We start from the raw sequence: 20,577 nt of genomic DNA on the forward strand, positions 1-20,577 counted from the left end.
GTTCTGACACACTATGGTTAGGACTTCAACACATGAGTTCAGGGAAGACAGCATTCAGTCCATGCAGCCTGCAAGAGGAGGGCATGGCTGCAGGGCACAGGGGCTGGGGCCACTGCCGGAGCATCCAGAGTGAAGTGATACACAGGAGGACAGGGAGTGACTCGGAGGTGAGGAGGCCTGGCCGCTGACCATCCCAGCCAAGCGTGAGGAAAGATGCGTCAGCGTTTCTGGTGAGGTCAGCAATCAGTGACGTCCCTCTCACCAGCAGGAAAAGCTTGCAACATGGCCCAGCCAGTATAAATAGGCTCCCCGACCACAGGACCCGGGCTGTCCCCTCTTCCCGGGCCACGTCAGCCAGGCCCGCGTGATTTGGAGAGGAAGAGAGGACCAGCTTGGTTCCTCAGAACTGCTGCTTCCTCGCTTTCCGGCTTACCCTCCGGCTGTGGGGGCCCTACGCCTTTAAATGCAAGGATAGGACCTGAGATGGCCTGGCAGGGCCAGGTCAAAGCTGGAGGCTGGGGAGAGGTGCTCCGGTGGGGAGAGAAGGTGGCCCCCAATCTGCTGGGTGGGAGGTGGAGACCAACGCAAGTTCCATCTCAATCTGCCTGTGAGCCCAGTGTCCCTGGACCAGTCATGTCCCCCTTCTGAGCCTCGGTTTTCTCTTTTTAAACTGCAATGACAGAACTGAACGACAATGAAAAAGACAAGCAATCCAATTTAAAAATGGGCAAAGGATTTTAATAGACATTTCTCCAAAAAAAAAAAAGATATACAAATGGCCAAGAAGCACGTGAAAATATGCTAAACACCAGGGAAATGCAAATCAAAACCATGATGAGAAGCCATTCCACATTCACTAGGGTGGCTATAATCAAAGGTAGACGATTACAAGTGCTAACGAGGAGATGGAGAGATGAGAACCCTAGGGCATTGCTGGTGGGAATCTACAATGAATGGTGCCGCCAAATTGGAAAAGTTTGGCACTTCCGCAAATGGTTAAACACAGAGGCTGGGGCAGTGGCTCACGCCTGTAATCCCAGCACTTTGGGAGGCTGAGGCGGGCAGATCACTCGAGGCCAGGAGTTTGAGACCAGCCTGGCCAACGTGGTGAAACCCCATCTCTACTAAAAGTACAAAAAATTACGCAGGCATGGTAGCACTCGCCGGTAGTCCCAGCTACTCAGGAGGCTGAGGCAGGAGAATTGCTTGAACCTGGGAGGCAGAGGTTGCAGTGAGCCACGATTGTGCCACTACTCTCCAGTCTGGGTAGCAGAGTGAGATGCTGTCTCAAAAAAAAAAAAAAAAAAAAAAAAAATAGAGATATCATATAACCAACAATTCCACTCCTAGATATACACGCAAGAGAACTGAAAACGTAGGCGAGGTGCAGTGGCTCACACCTGTAATCCCAGCACTTTGGGAGGCCAAGATGGGAGGATCACTTGAGCCCAGGAGTTCAAGACCAGCCTGGGCAAAAAAAGTGAGACCCCATCTCCACAAAACATTTAAAAATTAGCTGAGCATGGTGGCTTGCGCCTGTGTGGTCCCAGCTACTCAGGAAGCTGAGACCGAAAGATCACCTGAGCCTGGGAGGTCAAGTCTGCAGTGAGCCATATTCATACCACTGCACTCCAGCCTGAGTGACAGAGTGAGACTCTGTCTCTGGACAAAAAAAAAAAAAAGTCTGAGCACGGTTTTTCACACCTTTAATCCCAGCATTTTGGGAGGCCAAGGCAGGTGGATCACCTGAGGTCAGGAGTTCAAGACCAGCCTGACCAACATGGTGAAACTCCATCTCTACTAAAGATACAAAAATTAGCTGGGCATGGTGGTGCGCGCCTGTAATCCCAGCTACTCAGGAGGCTGAGGCAGGAGAATCACTTGAATCTGGAAGGTGGAGGCTGCAGTGAGCCGAGATCGCGCCTTTGCACCCCAGCCTGGCAACAAGAGCAAAATGCCGAAAAAAATAAGAAAGAGAGAAAGAGAGAGAGAGGGAGAGAGGGAGGAAGGAAGGAAACATACATCCACACAAAAACTTGCAAATGTTCATAGGAGCAATTATTCAGCATAGCCAAAAAGTGGAAGCAACCCAAATGTCTGTCAATAGAAAATGGATAAACAAAATGTGTTCTATCAATACAAAGGAATATTAAGTCACAAAACGGAAGGAAGCATTGTCATGTACCACAACATGCATGAACCTTGAAACCATGATGCTGCATGAAAGAAGCCAGACACAAAAGGCCACATGTTGTATGATTCTGCTATGGGAAATGTCGGGAATAGGCACATGGAGAGACACAGAGAATACACCAGTGGCTGCTGGGGGCTGGGGCATCCAGGGCTGCGGAGAGACTGCTAATGGGCACGAGGTTTCTTTGGAGGTGATGAAGATATTCTGGAATTACATAGTGGCGATGGTTGCACAACCATGTGAATATATCCAAAACCCCCCAAATCATACCCTTTAAAATGATACAATTGATGGTAGGTGAGTTGTATCTGAATGTTTTAAAATGCAGTAGCAAATGCACCTTGTAGGACAGTCAGCAAAATGCAGTGAGGTGAGCACGTGAGCGCCTGGCACATTGGAGCAGGTGCTCGGTCACACTTACCCGCCAGCCGCTGGGGCAGACGAAGGCAGGCATTTGCTTATGTCACACGGTGGCTTTGAGGGAGATTGGGAAAGGCGGTGTTACATAAACCCCAGGGTGAACAAGGAGCCATCAAGCACCCTCCCCAGAAGGTCATCGAGGTCACATTGGGATGGGGGGGGGATCCCTTGGCTTGCAACCTCCACGGAGTTCTTCTGGGACCTGGAGTGTCCACCCACAGTTGTAGGAGAAGGAACCCCATTCTGTGCAGTAACCTCCAACTGTCTGCCTCATGGCAACCGAATCCATAGATCCTTAGACAAGGCCCCACCACTGTCCACTCTCTGGCTGGCCTGGAAACTCCCGCTGCTGCTCTCTTTGAGCCCAGGATCCTGTCCTGAGATGAGGGGACATGTGAGATGACCACAGAGTGCCCACAACCCCACAGAGCCAGGCAGAGCTCCTTAGCGGCTCTAAGCACTAGAATACTATGCTAACTAAAAACAACCCTCAGCATCAAACAAGGATAAGGAAGTCTAGTCTGACTTTTCTCTTGATGACAACATACCATGCCTATTTTGAAACGTCAGAGTCTGGCCAAAAATGTTTGGGTGAACGGGGTACCAGTCATCGTTATCGGGAACATTTCTGGAGCAACCTCTGTGTACTGGTCCCAGTCCTAAGCATTGAATCCTTGCAACCACTTTAGGAGGCAAGTATCATTATTTGGTCCTGCAGATGGTGAAGCTGAGGCCTGAGAGGCAGAGACCTGGAAGGGAGCAAAGGCACACTGGAGCCCGGCACCCTCCTAGAGCCACAAGATCGACCCGCATGCCCAGTGGGTTGTCCAGAACTGATGTTGCCAAGTGGCTTGAGGAAGGCAAAAACAACAGCTTGGAGAAGGAGCCAGGAGAGGGAGGAGGTTCCCTGTCACAGTGGGAGGCCAGCCAGGGCGCAGAACGGCACAGGCCTGGTTTAGAGAATGGCAGGTGTGGCTGGAAGTCTGACAGGGAGGGAGGAAGATGAGGAGTGAGGGGTGATGCCTCCCGCTAGGCTTTGTTGCTCTTGTGGCCCCTAGGGAGGGGCTTATACAACACAGCCGGGTCGAGTCCTTCTGCTTAAACAGTCCCTGTCTTCCCATTGCCATTCTGATAAGGCCAAAGTCATTACCACGGCCACCAGGTCCTGCCCACCTCCCAGCCTCACTAGTACCTTTCTTTTGCCTGCCTCTTTCTTTGGCCTTCCTCAGTCCTTCCGGGAGCAGCTGTCACCTCAGGGCCTTTGCACATGCCGTTCCCACTTCCTGAGAACTCTACCTGTGACCTGCCACCTAGACATCAACGTCCAGTCCACACTGCATCTTTTCAGGGAAGCTCTCCCTGACCTTCCTCACCCCAGGCTGGTCCCAACCCCCCTCCTGGGACCCTCCCAGAGTACCACGTATCCCTCCACACCACGCTCTTCAGAGGTGTACGTTTTTAAAACTATGAGGTTGTCTCTCCAGCCAGACTGGAAACTCTCACAAGGTGTATACTGTGGTTGTGGCCCCCACCCCCATTGCCTCTCCAGGGCACAGCAAAGCCCCCAGAATGTAATAGGCTCTCCATACATTCTTGGTGAACCGATGAATGCACAGCCATATAGCTGCAGCCATCTTTAGAAGCCTGGGGAAAGGTGAGCTGTGGCTCCCAGGCTGCAGGACCCAGAGGCGTCCCTGTGCCACATCTGGTGAACCCAGAGCCAGGCCTCTGGAAGTGCAGGGCCATCTCGCTGTGGGCAGGAACAAGTCTCTCAGGCCCTTTTCCATGCATTCTCCCGGTCCCCTCTTCCAAAGAAATCAGAACTCTATCAATCACAGTCCATCAGCGCATGTGATTCTGTTTCTGGGAAGCTTCAATTTCAAAGACGCTGAGTTTCTCTTTTATGATAATTTTTTTTAAAGGGAAATCAGAATCTGCTCTTTCACTCACTGCAGATTTCAGCACTTTCCTGGAAAATTGACTAAAAAAGAAAAAGCCACTGGTGCTTCTTTTAAAGGGTTCACTTCAGAATGAATTCCACATGAGTGGCACCTGATGGTCTCATAGAAAGAGATTGGTCTTCGTGAAAGCGGGCAGTCCTACCTTTTGCAAAAACAGACAAATCACAGTGGGTTCTCAGTCTGTCATTTGACCTATATTTAAGTACCCACTGTGTGTGTTGGGCATAGGCTAGGTGTGGAGGATAAATCAGAGAGAAGGAAAAGGCTTCCGGTCAAATGAATCTGCACTGAATGTCTTTTTATAGCCAGGTTTTGAAGGGTGAGTAAATGCACACGCTCACACAGGTGCATACAAGGGCCAACACCCGGCACATGGAAGGGTCTGGAAAACCCATTGATGGACCACCCATTTCTCAACCCAGGCCACAGAAGGGAGCACCTGACTCACCCTCGCTTTTGTGGTGTAGCAATGCACCTGTGTCCTGAACAGGACCAATCAGAATCCTTCCCTGGGATGACGTCAGACTCAGGAAGCATACCTCTGTCACATGGCTGGGTTATCACTAATCTGCTGCTATGGAAAACCACCTTCCCCAGCCTCACAGGCGGAGGTGGGGGGTCCTGCAGAGTGGACAAGAATGTGGCCGGTGCAGCCAGGGAGGCTGAGGGGTCTCCCTGATCCCTGATCCCTGTTGAAGCCAGGGACATACACGTGGTGTGTCCCAGCCACACGGGACAAGACACAGGTCCCCTCTTTGCTAGCTGCGCTGGTTTTCTGGCACTTGGAGCTGGGAGTCATTCGTCCCACACAAGCATGAAGATAGAGGCAGGAGGCACAGAGGACAGGGAGGAAGGAAGTTGGTCGGACTCAGAACATTCTGTTGGTGCCAGCTGCACGGGCACAGCAAGTGCTGCAAAACCTCAGAGTCTTTGCCCAACAAAGAGGCAACTGCAGAAGATGGTGGGAAGAGGCCAGGGTCCCAGTGGGGCTGTCTACAAATGACAGCCCTGATCCCAAGGGGAAGTCTGGGACACAGAGGTGGGGCTCCCAGGGATGTCGATCACCACCTGGAGGAAGTGCCCTGGGACAGGCGCTGTGCAAGGGTGGCTTTCCTCCCCATCTCGTTCTCGGAGAGACACCAAGGAAACTCTGGGTGTTTATTCTGATACGAAAAAGAGAAACAAATCCGGTAGTTCTGAGGGGGAGAGAAGGCCATCAGCGCTTGCTCCATCCAAGGGCCTGCTGGTGGCCATTCAATGGGTGATAGAGGGTGACCGGCCAGGGCCAGGTCACTCTGTCTGTCCACAGAACAAGCATATACAGAAGGAAGGCAGAACAATGTGTCATTAAACACAAGTGCTGGGCGCCTCCACAGTCAAGAAGGCAGAGCTTAGTAACCGAAAGGTGAAAACAACCCAAATGTCCTTTAACAGATAATACAGCTGGGCACGGTGGCTCATGCCTGTAATCCCAGCACTTTGGGAGGCTGAGGCAGGTGGATCATCTGAGGTCAGGAGTTCAAAATCAGCCTGGCCAACATGGTGAAACCCCATCTCTACTAAAAATACAAAAATTAGCCGGGCGTGGTGGCGGGCACCTGTAGTCCCAGCTACTCGGGAGACTAAGACAAGAGAATCTCTTGAAGCGGGAGATGGAGGTTGCAATGAGCTGAGATTGCGCCATTGCACTCCAGCCTGGGCGACAAGAGTGAAACTCTGTCTCAAAAAAAAGAGAAAAGAAACAAAATGTGGTCTACCCAAACCATGGACTATTATTCAGCCATAAAAAAGAGTGAAGCACTAACACACACTGCAACGTGGATGAACCCCAAAGACGTTATGCTGAACCAAAGAATCTAGATGCAAAAAGTCACCTATTACACAATTCCACTGCAAGAAATATCCACCATAGGCAAATCCATAGTGACAGAATGCAGCCTGGTGGTCACCAGGGGCTGGGGGAGAGAGGAATGGGGAGTGGCTATTAATGAATATGGGGTTTCTTTTTGGATTCATGAAAATGTTTCAGAACTAAATAGACAGTTGTGCAACATTGTGAATGTACTAAAGGGCCCCGAATTCATTTTTCTTTTTTTTTTCTTTTCTTTTCTTTTTTTTTTTTTTTTTGAGACGGTCTGGCTCCTTTGCCCAGGCTGGAGTGCAATGGCATGATCTCAGCTCACTGCAACCTCCATCTCCCTGGACTCAAGTCACCTCAAGCCATCCCCTGCAGCTGGGACTACAGGCACGTGCCAACACGCCTGGCTAGCTTTTAGTAAAGATGGCGTTTTGCCATGTTGCTCAGGCTGGTCTCAAACTCCTGAGCGCAAGTGATCCGCCCACCTCAGCCTTCCAAAGTGCTGGGATTACAGGCATGGCATCCAGCCCAATTAGTCATTTTTAAAATGGCTGGTTTTATATATTATGTGAAGCTCACTGCAATTAAAAAAAAAAAAATTTAAGGCAGAGCTGAAAAACACAACCAAGCCAAGGGGGCTGGAAGACAGTGAGTCAGACGTCAAGGGGGCAGGAGAAAGTCCAAGGGCCTCCCCTGGCTCTTCCTGTTTTATTGCCTATTGTGCACTTATCTAAGAGCTCTTATTCGTAGACACAGAAAAGCCTCACTTAAGTTGCAAAGGCCGAGGAGTGCTGGCTTAGGACAGGGCCTGATGGCAGCTAGGAAGGCTTTCCTCTTTGGGAGAGAACAAGCATGGGGAGGCGCCAACCGGAAAGCTGGTGCAGGCTGGGAGGTCTCAAAGGCAGGTCTCGTGAGCAGGGGGCTGTGATCAGGGAGGGAGAGGACACACTAGGGTTGAGACTGAGGCAGGGAGGCCCGCGGGGAGTCTAAGACAGCAACAGAGGAGAGAACATCCGTGGCTGAATCCAGTCCCTGGAAAGCATGGGGTGCCGACTGCGGAGAAGCACTGGGCTGGAGAGCCGGAAGGGTGGGGGGCTCTGTGTCAGGGCAGGCTGGCTGAGCAGAGTCCAGGCTGAGCAGCTCTGGGCACAGTGGGCAGAAAGGAGGGGCAGTCGTGCTTCTGGCTGCAGACAGAAGAAGGGGACAGAGAAGGAGAGGAGGGAGCGGGTAGGTGGGACACTGGAGAGGCCAAGGCTGAGGGAGCCAGGGCAGGAAGGTGGAAGGTGGAGGGTACTGGTGACTGCTCGGGAGCTGGGCCTTCTGAGAGCTGGCCACTGGAACCAGCACTGGGGGAGGTGGCAGTGCAGCAGCAAATGTCCCCTGATCAGGGAGAGGCAGGGAGGCCTGAGGGCATGTGGGTTCAGGGTAGAAAAGTAGACAAGAGGGTACACACGGGCGCATGTGTGAACACAAAAACCTGAAAGACGGCTGGGCACTGTGGCTCATGCCTGTAATCCTAGCACTTTGGGAGGCCAAGTGTGGATCACCTGAGGTCAGGAGTTCAAGACCAGCCTGACTAACATGGCGACTAACTTGACTAAAAATACAAAAATTAGCCGGGCGTGGTGGCAGGCACCTGTAATCCCAGCTACTTGGGAGGCTGAGGCAGGAGAAGCGGTTGAGCCTGGGAGGCAGAGGTTGCAGTGAGCCGAGATCGTGCTACTGCATTCCAGCCTGGGTGACAGAGTGAGACCCTGTCTCAAAAAACAAAACAAAAAAAATCATGGAAGATGCCTCCATGCGCGCATACTCTCACAAACATACAAAACCAGCCCTGACACATAGAAAAACAGACTTGCAGAAACACAGACCCCCCCCAACACTCACATGTGTACACACATGCACAGATGCATAGACACATACAGCCATATACATGCAGGCAGGCACACATGCAGAAAGGGAGCCAGTGTTCTTACGTAAGCAGATACATGTACACCCACAGACAGCCTGACCTCCAGTAGAGGTCCAAGTACACACCCACACCAGGACACACTGTCACTTCTACATCGGTGTAAACTGTCTCGCATACATGCGCACCTTCCTGCCAAAACAGACTCATCTGTAGAGACGTATACACAGAGGTCTGCACTCACTGCAAAGGCAATGCTGCCCACGCACACCCAAGCAGTACACACACCCGTGCAGCTTGCAGACACCTCTGCAGCACAGTCACCCATGCAGCACACACATCCACATGGCACCATGATCAACCCCCGGGAAGGCAGCTCTGGGTACCCCATAAGAGGCAGCCTGGCTCTGGAACCCCAGTACCGGGGCTTGCCTGGGAAAGTGAGATGCAAACCGCGGCCATTGCCCAACACACCCACCCTGCCAGCCCCGGGTCAGGAAGGAGCCAGGGCCAGGCCTCGCGTGCCCGCCCACACATCCGTTGCCACCAGCAGCAGACACCCGGCCACCGACACAGACAGCTGGGATTGCAAGGGATCTTGCAAAATCTCCCGTCCCTCAGGGTTTAGCTAAATTGTCTCTTTGCCCAAGGAAACTCCCCAGGCTCCTGTGGGGACTCCTAACCTTCTTTCGGAATTCTGGTTCCGCATTGCCCAGCTGTGTGACATTGGGCAAGGCACTTCACCTCTCTGTGCTTCATGTCCACCTGGGTAAAATAGGAATAACAAGAGCATGCGTTGAATATACAGTCATGCACTGCATAACATTTTCATCAATGATGAACCACATTTATGATGGTGGTCCTGTAAGATTATAATAGAGCTCAAAGGTTCCTGTTATCTAGTGATGTCTGGATGATCCGACCTTGTATAGATCTAGGCTAGTGTGTTAGTGTGTGCGTGTTGGTCATAGTTTTGGTGGGTTTTTGTTTTTGTTTTTTGAGACGGGGTCTTGCTCTGTTGCCCAGGCTAGAGTGCAGTGGCGTAAACATAGTTCACTGCAGCCTTGACCTCCTGAGCTCAAGCAATCCTCCCACTCCCGCCTCCTGAGTAGCTGGGAGCACAGGTGTGTACCACTACGCCCAGCTAATTTTTATTTTTTGTAGAGACAGGGTCTTGCCATGTTGCCCATGCTGGTCTCGAATTCCTGGGCTCATGTAGTCCTTCTGCCTTGGCCCCCCAAAGTGCTAGGATTATAGGCATGACTCACTGTGCCCGGCTTGGTCTTAGTTTTTTAACAAAAATGTTTAAAAAGTTTTTAAAAATTTAATTTTAAAATAGAAAAAAGCTTATGCAGTAAGAATATAAAGAAAATATTTTTGTTTAGCTGTACAATGTGTTTTAAGCTGAGTGTTAATACAAAAGATTTAAAAATTAAAAAATAAAAGTTTACAAAGTAAAACGTTATAGTAAGTGAAGTTTCATTTATCATTGAAGAAAGAAAAATATTTTTAATAAATTTAGTGTAGCCTAAATATACAGTGTTTATCAAGTCTACAGTAATGTATGGTAACGTCCTAAGCCTTCACATTCACTCACACTCACTCACTGACTCACCCCGAGCAACTTCTAGTCTTGCAAGCTTTATTCATGGTAAATGTCCTATTCAGGTATTTTTTATTTTGTTTCGTTTTGTTTCTGAGATGGTCTCGCTCTGTCCCCCAGGCGGGAGTGCAGTGGTGCGATCTCAGCTCACTGCAACCTCCACCTTCTGGGTTCAAGCAATTGTCCTGCCTCAGCCTCCCGAGTAGCTAGGATTATAGGTGTGCACCACCATGCCTGGCTAATTTTTGTATTTTTAGTAGAGATGGGGTTTCACCATGTTGGCCAGGCTAGTCTCAAACTCCTGACCTCGTGATCCGCCCACCTCGGCCTCCCAAAGTGTTGGGATTACAGGCGTGAGCCACCACGCCCGGTGGGTGTACTGTTTTTATAATTAATTTATTGAGAGACAGAGTCTTGCTCTGTCACCCAGGCTGGAGTGCAGTGGCATGATCATAACTCACTGTAGCCTTCAACTCCTGGGCTCAAGTGATCCTCCCTCCTCACAGCCTCTTGAGTAGCTGAGTAGCTAGGACTACAGGCACATACCACCATGCTCAGCTGTTTTTTTTTATTTTTTGAGATAGAGTCTCGCTCTGTCGCTGAGGCTGGATTGCAGTGGCACGATCTCGGCTAATTGCAAGCTCTGCCTCCCAGATTCACGCCATTCTCCTGCCTCAGCCTCCCAAGTAGCTAGGACTACAGGTGCCCACCACCACATCCGGCTAATTTTTTTTTTTTTTTTGTATTTTTACTACAGACGGGGTTTCACCATGCTAGTCAGGATGGTCTCGATCTCCTGACCTCGTGATCCGCCTGCCTTGGCCTCCCAAAATGCTGGGATTACAGGCATGAGCAACTGTGCCCGGCCCCAGCTTTTTTTCTTTTTTTTTTAGACAGAGTCTTGTTCTGTTGCCCAGGCTGGGGTGCAGTGGCACGATCTCAGCTCACTGCAAGCTCCACCTCCCAGATTCACGCCATTCTCCTGCCTCAGTCTCCAGAGTAGCTAGGACTACAGGCACGTGCCACCATGCCCAGCTAAGTTTTTTTTGTATTTTTAGTAGAAAAGGGGTTTCACCATGTTGGTCAGGATGGTCTCAATCTCTTGACCTCGTGATCCACCCTCCTCAGCCTCCCAAACTGCTGGGATTACAGACGTGAGCCACATGCCCAGCAATTTTAAAATTATTATTATTATTATTGTACAGATGGGCTTTCGCCATGTTGTCCAGACTGGTCTCCACCTGGGTAAAACTCCTAGGCTCAAGTGATTCTCCTGCCTCAACCTCCCAAAGTGCTGGGGTTACAGGTGTGAACCACCACACCTGGCTATGCTTTTTTTATACCGCATTTTTACTGTGCCTTGTCTATGTTTAGGTATATAAGCACTCGCCATTGCATTATAACTGCCTACACTATTCAGCACAGAAACATGCTGTACAGGTTTGTAGCCCAGGAGCAACAGGCTAGCCCAGCTGGCCCAGGTGTGTACAGGCTATCCCAACTAGGTTTGTGTGAGTACACTCTATGATGTTCATACAACAACCAAATCGCCTAATGATGCATTTCTCAGAACGTATCCCCTCTCCTTAAGTAACATGTAGACTGTATAGATGTAAATTAACCAAGCACAACACCTGCCCTCCCATACAGGCGAATGAGGGAAGTGGCTTCCCTGTGCTCACTCAGTAAGCCAGCCGCAGATGGCTCAGCATCCCCCGCTACTCTTTTCTCCTGCCTCCTGCTCAGGCCCTTCCCACCGGGCAGGATCCTGGGTCCCAGAGGAAGATGAAGAGCAATACAGTTTCTTCTCACCTCTACAGAGGACCAAAAAGCCAGCTGTGGAACCATTTGGCAAGCATGGGACCCGGCGGCCTCACCCACCTGGGAGGGAGATGAGGACTTTAAATCCTAAATCTCTGCTCCAGTATTTCAGAGAGGGGAATTTAGGAGTTCACTTCCTCTGTCTAGGCATGAAGATGAGAAAGGGTGGAAGTAAGCCGCTGACTCTGCCTGGCTGAGGTTTCCTCATCTCCCGTCCCCACCCACCCAGGCCCACATCCTCCCTGCAGATGCTGGGCACCAGGCTGGCAGTTGGAGGGCAGAGAGCCCCCTCCCTCTCCCTGAGGGACTGTGGGCAGGCCCCTCCCTGGGACCTGCTGCCATCTTTATGAAGACAGGCACTTGGGCTCCCCAGCCTGTGCTGATGTGGACAGGTGACCAAGAGCTCCCAAGGTGAAGGATGTGGGCTGCGTGCCAGTAAGTGCCCCCAACCTCCGTTATGAATGATCCACATGGAGCCCAACCCCGGACCCAGGCTAACCAGACCAGCTTCCTGTGCCCCGGGCCTCTGGGGGCCTGGATGGGACAAGGAGGTAGCTCTGTGAGTCTCCACCTTAACCTGAGAGATCTCAAGGTCAGCCTGTCTGACCTGACACACAGCATCAGCTGCGTGTGAGATTCAGGGTCACGTTCCTGGAAGATGCCCCCCCCTTTCTCATCTGTGTGTCCCTGGGGCACCTCCCACGCTCTGTGCCCCTGAGCCCAGCTTTGTCTCATGATCTCCCCAGCACTCCTAGGAAGGTGGCCCTATCTGTAGCCTGCTGGAGGCGAAGAGATGGCCCAGTGACCCCTAAGGACCCTATTATCTAGGAGCTAAAAATCCTCCACACAGACACAACGGGTATGTGGCAGAGACACACACGGGCACACTGACCTCAGGCCTGTGTGAGTCAGAGCAGCCCGCAGTGGTGCACCTGTGGCCCCTCACCCAGGCCAGCCTCATGGACAACCCCAAGAACTAGCGGAAGCCGGGTTGGGACTTGGCATGAGGGACCCAAGAGAGGCCTGAGGCCCTTGGTGAGCCGGGGCAACAGGAACACCAAACATTGCCAGGAACACCAGGCAATGACTCATAGGCAGACAGACAGATGGTGAGACCCCCAGGGCTGGATATGGGGCCAGGAGCCTGCTAGCTATAGGTTAAAGAGCCCCAAGAATCCTGACTCTGAAGCTCCCACCTCAAGCCCAGACATCCCGCAAGCCAGGGCCCACACCAGGTCCTCAAAAGAGAGGAACTGGGACTCCCATCCCCCCAACCCCCCTCCCCCAACAAAAGACAAACTCGGCCTGGCGTGGCACTTTGGGAGGCCAAGGCAGGCGGATCACTTGAGGTCAGGAGTCCAAGACCACCCTGGCCAATGTGGTGAAACCCCGTCTCTACTAAAAATACAAAAATTAGCCTGGCATCATGGCAGCCCCCTGTAATCCCAGCTACTCAGGAGGTTGAGGCAGGAGAATCTCTTGAACCCGGCAGGTGGAGGTTGTAGCGAGCTGAGATTGTGCCACTGCACTCCAGCCTGGGCGACAGAGCGAGACTCCATCAAAAAAAAAAAAAAAAAAAGTCAAACTCCAAAGAAATGCCCCCCTCCCCATGTTCCTGAAGGAGCTGTCTCCTAGGTCTCCATGCATATGGGGAAACTGAGGCTGAAGCGAAGGGCTGGCCCGGAGGGCCCCTGCTGCTCACTCACCAGGATGTGCTGTGCTCTTGGCTCCTGTGATCTGCAGCCCGAGGCCCCAGACCCCCGGTCCCCAGGAGCAGGGCGGGCGCATTGCCAGAGGCCTGTCCCTGTTCTGGCTTTTCTGAGGAGCCACCACGACCTCTGAGTACACAGAAGTCACACCCTTCTTCCCTGCCTGAGCATGGGCGGGTCTGGGCTGAGGGTACCCGATAGCCTCCCCGGGGGCATCTGTGGGGCCTCATCAGGCCATAGCAGGATCCCAGCCTCACCAAGCAGGGAGGCGGCCCCCGAGGACAGAGCAGGCTCCAGGTAGCCTCCAGGTCCCTGTCCCATTCTCCTGGCCCTGAACTTTAGGAATGACTCCAGGAGAGCCCTGGTGTTAAGAACCGACTGATCTCTTAGCCAACAAGAGGGATGGCCAGAACTCAGGCAAAACCCAGAAAAAAGCAGGCTGCGGGCTAGAAGAAAAAAAAGTGCTTTTGGGCCCTCCTTGGTGGGTTTCATAGCAGGCCGGCCACATCCACAGTGACAGGGAAGGCTGGGAGACTTCCCCAGACAGGAGAGTCTGGGAGTCTCTGCCCAGGTTCAGAACCCTCTGGGCTATTTGGAAGCTATTCTGAAATCTGGGAACACCCCAGATTTCAAAGGCAGGCATGGGAATGGGAATCATGTGACCTTGGCTAAGTCATGTCACCTCTCAAAGCTTCGGTTCCTTGTCTGGAAAATGGTGATGGTTTACTGAGCTGTGGTGAGAGGTGAATGAGGCAAGGCCAGGTGAGCCCAGTCCCCAGCCAGCTACACAGAGACCAAGACCTCAGATCGAGGGGACCATGAGGTGGAGCCATGGCTGAGACTCAGACCCAGAGGACCCCCAAGGACCGTAGCCCAACCCAGTCACTACAAAGTCCTTTATTAACAAGTCAATAAAAACAGAAGAGAGAGAGATGTCAAAATACTTTCCTTGGAGGCCCCAGGAGGGAGAGGCACTGTCAAGATTCACCCGGCCAGGGAAGGCAACCCCACCAGAGGCAGAATGGAGGTCAGGGCCCTGTCTGGGGGGCAGCTGGCCCAGGAAGGCTGGGGGGAATGGCTCAGGCCTCAGGCAGGGACTGTGCAAATGCCGAGGCTGCGCAGGGAGTGATGGGTTGGGGGCTTAAGCCCCGAGCACCGTGTTCCCCTGCGTGGGCAGACACGCAGTCAGGCTAGCACCTGCCCACTCCACCTGTGAGTGTACACAGGTGTCCGCGTAAAAGCCGGTGCCTGCACGCAGCTTACATACAGAGAGTGGAACGAGGGTCCCCAGCAGAACAGGGGGCTCATTCCAGAGCTTAAGGAAATAGCTTAGAGAAGTCTTTGGAAGCCTGGGTAGAGGGGAGAGCAGGGAGGCTGCTCTGTTCCCCATGGGCCTCAGGAAGCCAGGCCTTCCTGCCGCCGCTGGAGGACCTCGATGACGCTGCCGATACCGTCCTCGGGCACCTGAGGGCAGGTGGGCAGGAGGGAAAGGTCAAGGCAGAAGCTGGCCAGGGCCACCCCTGACTTCCTGGCCCAGCTGAGACTACCTCCTGCTGCCCACATTTCTGGGCCTCACTCTCCCCTCAGGAGCTCCCTCCGCCCCAGCCCTTGGTGCTCACCAGGGCATGGTCGAAGTTGAAGGTGCTGATGTAGTAGGCAGAGATGTCAGCGGCAGCAAGGGGACCTGCGATCTGTGCCACGATGCCACATTCATCTGAGGGTGGTGGAGGAGGGCCACATGTGGCACATGCCGGTTGCTCCCCAGATACTCCCCAACTCCCCAACACCGGGAACGGCCCTCACCAAAGCCCAGGGGCTGTCCACCGATGCGCACCATCCTCCACAGCTCCCCCGAGGAGCTGGTCAGCAGGAGGTCACTGGGGAACCTGGGGAGGGAGATGGGTGATGGGCAGGGCACCCCCATCCACCCCTGCCTGACCGTGAGCTCTGGGACAGGTACACCTGCTGACCTCAGAGTCTGATGCCCCACCTCCTCCCTGCCTGGGACTGGCTGGGACCTGGGGCCCACCTGGGGTCAGGGGTCACCTACTTTTTCTGTGTTTCAGCATCCATGACAATGGAGATATAACCCTCGATGAGGGAGAAGGCAAAGAACGTGATGGAGCTGGGTTCAGGACTGCTAGAGGCTGCCTCCTTGGGGGTGCTGGGGAGGGATGGGAGGTTTAGGGGTTCTGCCAGGCACCCAGCCTACTGCCCCTGCTCCCGATCAGCCTCCAGAACCCTGGGAAGGAGCTGGCATGGTGGCCTGGGCAGGCTGTGCCATCTCTGCTACCCAACCAAGGGTCCAGCCCTCTGGAAGGTGTGGGTGGGGATGGGGGAGGACAATGAACCCAGCCTGTGCCAAAAACAAAGGATTCCACGGTGAGAGGGCCAGACCAGGTCATGGCTTAGAGGACCCCACTGGAAGGGGATCCACCTTTGGGGCGAGAACCTTCCCCGAACATCAGTGAAGCACAAGTGAGCGTCATGGGCTGCCAGGAACCCCAAGAGAGGACAAGCGAGAGGTGCAAAACTGATAGATGGGCCGAAGGTGGTGGGACAGAGTGTAGGGAACAGTGGTGTAAGGACAAAGACAAAGTTCCAAGGTCCACCTGTGCGAGTAGAAGAGGACATCTATGAGGGTGGTGGCGATGGCTGGAAGCGTCTCAGGGTCCAGTGTGAGGACACAGAAGCGGTTCTGTGGGCTCTGGATGGGATGCACCGTGGGGCTGGGCCCTGCTGGAGGACAGCAGCAGGTGAAAAGGTGTCCGTGGGCTGGGGCGCCCCCTGGTGGCCAGTCAGGGAGAGGCGTGGGCCAGGGGCGGGTCTTGCTATCCAGGAACTGGCCGGGGTCCTCCTGCCCCACTGGGGCCCAAAAGGGAAGGGACCCAGTGGGAAGAGGAGGCCCTGCCCAAGTCCAAGTGTCAGGGGGCGGCCCTCACCATGCTGAGTGCGGGGAAAGCCATTGCTGAAATCATCCCTCGTCACAGGCACAGGCTCTCCGCCCACCTCGCGGTAAATGTCGAACTCCTGGGCCAGCGTGTGGATCACGACGGACAGGTCCTGCTCCCGCACCTGGGCCACAGCAGATGGCACATCACATGGGCTCCCAGGTACCTATATCCACCCTGCTCTGCATCAGCACCAGCAGGAAACTCACCAGGATGAAGTCCGTCTGGTAAGTGGACAGCATCAGCACAGACACGTGGTGCTCGGCCAGTGGCGCGATGACCGAGCGGGCGATCTTGGTGACCCCAGCAGCCTGCACTGCCGCACCACTGTGAGACGACACGTTCAGCACCAGCCATGTGGCCTCAGCTACTTGCAGGAACTCAGATGGGGGCAGCTCTGTGGGCAGGGGACATGTCAGGTCAGGGTCTACAAGGCTGGCCCCTGCCCCTCTCTGAGCCTCAGTTTCCCTTTCTGTGCCTTGGAGGGCTCCATCAAGGTAAGAGCAGGTCTGGAGGCTGGGGCTGTCTCCCCCTAGTTCTGCTCCTGAAGTCCCTATGCATGCAAAGACTGAGAAAGGCTTCAAGTGCTGGCCTGGTGGCACTGAAACTTCCCACTTAAGATCAGAGGTCCAGATTCAGACAGACCTGGGTTCAAATCCCAGCTTTGTTAATTTGTCTTGTGACCTGGGGTGGGTGATTTGAGTCTCAGTTTCCTCATCTGTAAAATGGGACGACAATATCTACCTCACTACGGTGTCTTCTGTGGGTTAGCAGAAGCTTTGTACCACATGGCACCACCAGGGGGCATTCGCAGATCAGGTTGGCTGGGGGATTGCCTTCCCCTTTTGCAGACCCAGACTTCTGAAGTAAAAAAAGGGAAACTAAGGCCTGCAGTGGAGCATGGGGACAGGCTAAGCTCCAGCTAGCTGGCCTGAGACTCCAAGCCTGTGAGGATGGGCCGGGCCAGCAGCAGGAGGAGGAGCTAGGCGTCAGCTCCAGGCCCCAGGGAGGGCCCAGGCTGGCGTCCAGTCCTGAGCTGGGGCCAGGGCCTGGGTGGCTGCTATTCACCCCAGCACAGCCAGGAGGCCTCCAGGACCCTCCCCTGAGATGGCTGCCTGCTCCTGCATTCCTTCCCTCAGACTCCTGGAGTTCCCAGACCAGCAGGGGAGGAGGTGACCCAAACCAGGGAGTAAGACCAGGAGGAAATAATACCCAGGGACTTCTAACAGCAGCATTTGACTGGAATCATAACAGAGGCCCTTCTGCAGTTTTAAGTTTATAAAGTTTTAAGTTTAAGCACATAACAGTGCCCCTCAGCGGTTTTAAGTTTATAAAGGCCTCATGGGACCCTATGTATCAGAACCATAACTATACCCATTTTACATAAGAGAAAACAGCTCAGAGAGAGAAAGTGATTTGCTCAACGGCACACAGCCAGGGAGTGGTGGAGTAGGATTCGAACCCTGACCCATCTGCTTTTAAGGCTTAAGCTCTTGGGACGGATCCCAGCAACTGGTGAGAACCCTACAGAATGGGAGCGCGACAAGCCCCACCCGTACTCCCGTTCCCCAGACCAGCCCCCACCTTTAAAGCCCTCCTCGTCCACCATAAGCGTGTAATCCTCAGGGGTCTCCGTCAGGCTGAAGAACTTGCACCTGGTTGGGGGTGGGGAGCATCTTCAGCTTGGTGTGGAGAACTGGGGGTCGGGAGTGGATTTCTCTCCATCTGCCCCGAGACACCCCCGCGACCCTGGGCCGGGCGCCTTCCTGCCCCCCTCGGCCTTTAATTTCCAGGGCAATGGGATGTTAGCCCAATCTCCGGGGTTGGGGGCTACTTTCTGGCCTCCCGACCTCTCCAGGAGCCCTCCACCCCTCCACTCCTGGAAGGAGGAGAGGTTCACACCCGCGGCGACAGCCCCAGGGGCGTCGGACCTTGGACCCCCTAGTCCAGCACCTCTGACATGAAGGGAGGCGTCCTGGAAGGAGCTCCCCGCAGTGACCAGGTAGGAATGCCCCCATTTGACACTACTGAGTTAAGCATTGCCCATCCCAGGCTGTTTGCGCTTTGCCCCTGGGAGGGGGCCTCACGGGGCCGGATAGGCGGCGGTCCCCCAGGCCGGATGGCGGCCGGAGGGGGAGAGTCCTCCCCACCCGCTCCCGCCCGCCTGCCTGCCTGCCTGCCTTACGGCGATCCTAATCCTCCGACCCTGGCCCGGAGCGAGAGCAGAGCCCCCAGCCCCCATCTGCGCTCCCGAACCCGGGCGCGCACCGGCTGCGGCGGGGCAGGAACAGCAGCTTGATGAGCGGGTGGGTGTAGAGCCAGAGACCGGGACGGGCGACGCTCAGCACCCGCACCCGGTGTTCTAGGATGTGCAGCTCCATCGCGGCTCGCGCGGACCCGACCCCGCCGCCAACCAGACCCAGGGCGCGCGGGAGGCGGGGCGGCGGGGGTGGTGCCCGAGCCTTAAAGGAGCCGCTGCGCGGCCGCGTCCACGCCGCCGGCTACGCGGCTGACCCGCCCAGCCAGGCGTGGCGTCCGGCTCCTTGACGGCCACGCCCCGCGGGAAGAGAAGCCTACTGGGTGGTCACGCCTCCTCCTAACGCCAGAACCTCATCCCGCTTTCCAGCCAGCCCACCGAGACCGCCCCGAACGGCTCCGCCTTTTTTAGCACTCCTCCAGGCCCCGCCCCTGACGCGCCCCCTGCCTGGGCTCCGCCCTTTCCGCGGAAAGCCAGCTGCGCAGCGGGTGGGAGCATCCCGGAGGCTAGGGGACGTTTCTGTCCTTCTGGCACACACGTGGGTTTCATGATTGAAGTCCTTGAGACAGAAGGGCCACGAAACAAACTGGAGCTCGGCTAGGACCAGAACGCTGCCCCCAAATCCCCGGAGCAATGAGAGGCACAGGTCTCCTCTGCAGCTCTGTCTCCCGGGCGCCTTTCGCTCTCCTGCCTCTCATGGCTGCAGGGGGCAGGGCCGCCAACACAGGATTGCGATTGATGCCTACCCTTCCCCGCTTGCGAGGGGGCTGACAAATTGAAACCTGGCCTGGTAGCCCCACTTGTTCCTTTCATCCAACTTTCAAAATAGAAGGCTCCCCACCAGGGGCACACAGAGGTAGAATCCTAGCCACCTCTGCCTGAGCGACATACTTTGGGTTAGGGGGCTGGAGGTGGCCAAGGCCTAAGGCTTGAGGTCCCTCGATACAAACAAAACCCGGAAGTGCTTGAGCCAGTAATGCCCAGTGCTCAGACTTTGGTAGGGGAGGCCCATGCAGCTGAGGTTCAGTGAGTACTCAGACCTCAAGCCTGAAACTTGAGCCCCAAAGCCTGCAGCCGTTAGCTAGCCTGTGCACATCTAAACTTGCTTCAGGTTCAAGGAGGCCCCCAGCACTGGCAGACACCCCAGATCTTATCAGGCCTCCACAGGTCTAAGAAGACCCCAAGGCTGAGCAGGCATCAGCATGTCCATGTTGGCTCCATGCAGGGCCGAGAATGCTCCAGGGGACCCTTGTCTGGCCTGAGCACCCTGAGGCCTCAGATGTGAGGCTTTGAACCAAGTAGATTAAAGCAGGCCTCAGGCCTGATTGGGACCCAGCAGGCCTGAGCAGGCCCTCTGCCTGCTCTGGAGCCCCCACCATAGGCAGATGGAAGCCAAACTAAGCCTCCTCCTTGGACTCTCGGGCTTGACACATTCCTGTGAAACACTGTGTAGCCACCACATCCTGGCCTATCCCCTGGAGGACTAGGGGAAGGAGGAGCTTCTCAAAGCCTGAGCCCATCTCATCAATGGCAGGTGCAGATAGAGTGGGAAACCATGGGGCTGAGGGGAAGGAAGCAGGAAGTGGGGTGGCCTACCCTGATAGTCTCTTGAGACCCTTCACCTCCCTAGGCCTCAGTATCCCCAGCTGTACCAGGACAGGATGTTCCAGGCCCAGGCGAAGCCTGAAAGCTCCCAGGGAGGCTCTGCTCCTCCCTCTCCTGCCCCCTCCCGCTATGGCCTGGCCTGGCCCAGCTTGGTCATCTGCCAGGAACAGCGCTATTGTTTGACTGGAAAAGCTGCTTCCTCAGCAGAAGGGGGGCCTCTCCCAGGGACACCCTGTCCTTGCCCTCACCAGTCATCAGGTTGTGACCGCAGTGCCTGCCTGGGCCCTCA

The 20,577-nt window shown here is 54.6% G+C and overlaps 1 protein-coding gene across 8 annotated transcripts; it reads right to left on the minus strand.

The window, feature by feature from the left end:
- Window positions 1-741: 741 nt before the first annotated feature.
- On the minus strand, window positions 742-19,687 carry CASTOR1 (cytosolic arginine sensor for mTORC1 subunit 1). 8 transcript variants are annotated; one of them, XM_063663111.1, is made up of 10 exons: window positions 18,695-19,199; window positions 18,011-18,081; window positions 16,636-16,823; window positions 16,418-16,550; window positions 16,088-16,214; window positions 15,526-15,639; window positions 15,279-15,361; window positions 15,095-15,189; window positions 9,026-9,107; window positions 742-2,668 (listed from the first exon to the last, which is right to left on the minus strand). In XM_063663111.1, the coding sequence occupies exons 1-10, from the start codon at window positions 18,805-18,807 to the stop codon at window positions 2,658-2,660; spliced, it is 1,017 nt and encodes a 338-aa protein (XP_063519181.1). In that variant the 5' UTR covers window positions 18,808-19,199; the 3' UTR covers window positions 742-2,657. The 8 variants fall into 8 exon arrangements, with proteins under 8 accessions (XP_063519181.1, XP_063519182.1, XP_063519183.1 ...); XM_063663112.1 differs by having other exon boundaries at window positions 16,088-16,211; window positions 18,695-18,982; XM_063663113.1 differs by lacking the exon at window positions 15,526-15,639 and having other exon boundaries at window positions 18,695-19,687.
- Window positions 19,688-20,577: the final 890 nt, after the last annotated feature.

This window comes from Pongo pygmaeus, chromosome 23 (assembly GCF_028885625.2).
Source record: "Pongo pygmaeus isolate AG05252 chromosome 23, NHGRI_mPonPyg2-v2.0_pri, whole genome shotgun sequence".
In the NCBI taxonomy this organism is placed as follows: domain Eukaryota; kingdom Metazoa; phylum Chordata; class Mammalia; order Primates; family Hominidae; genus Pongo; species Pongo pygmaeus.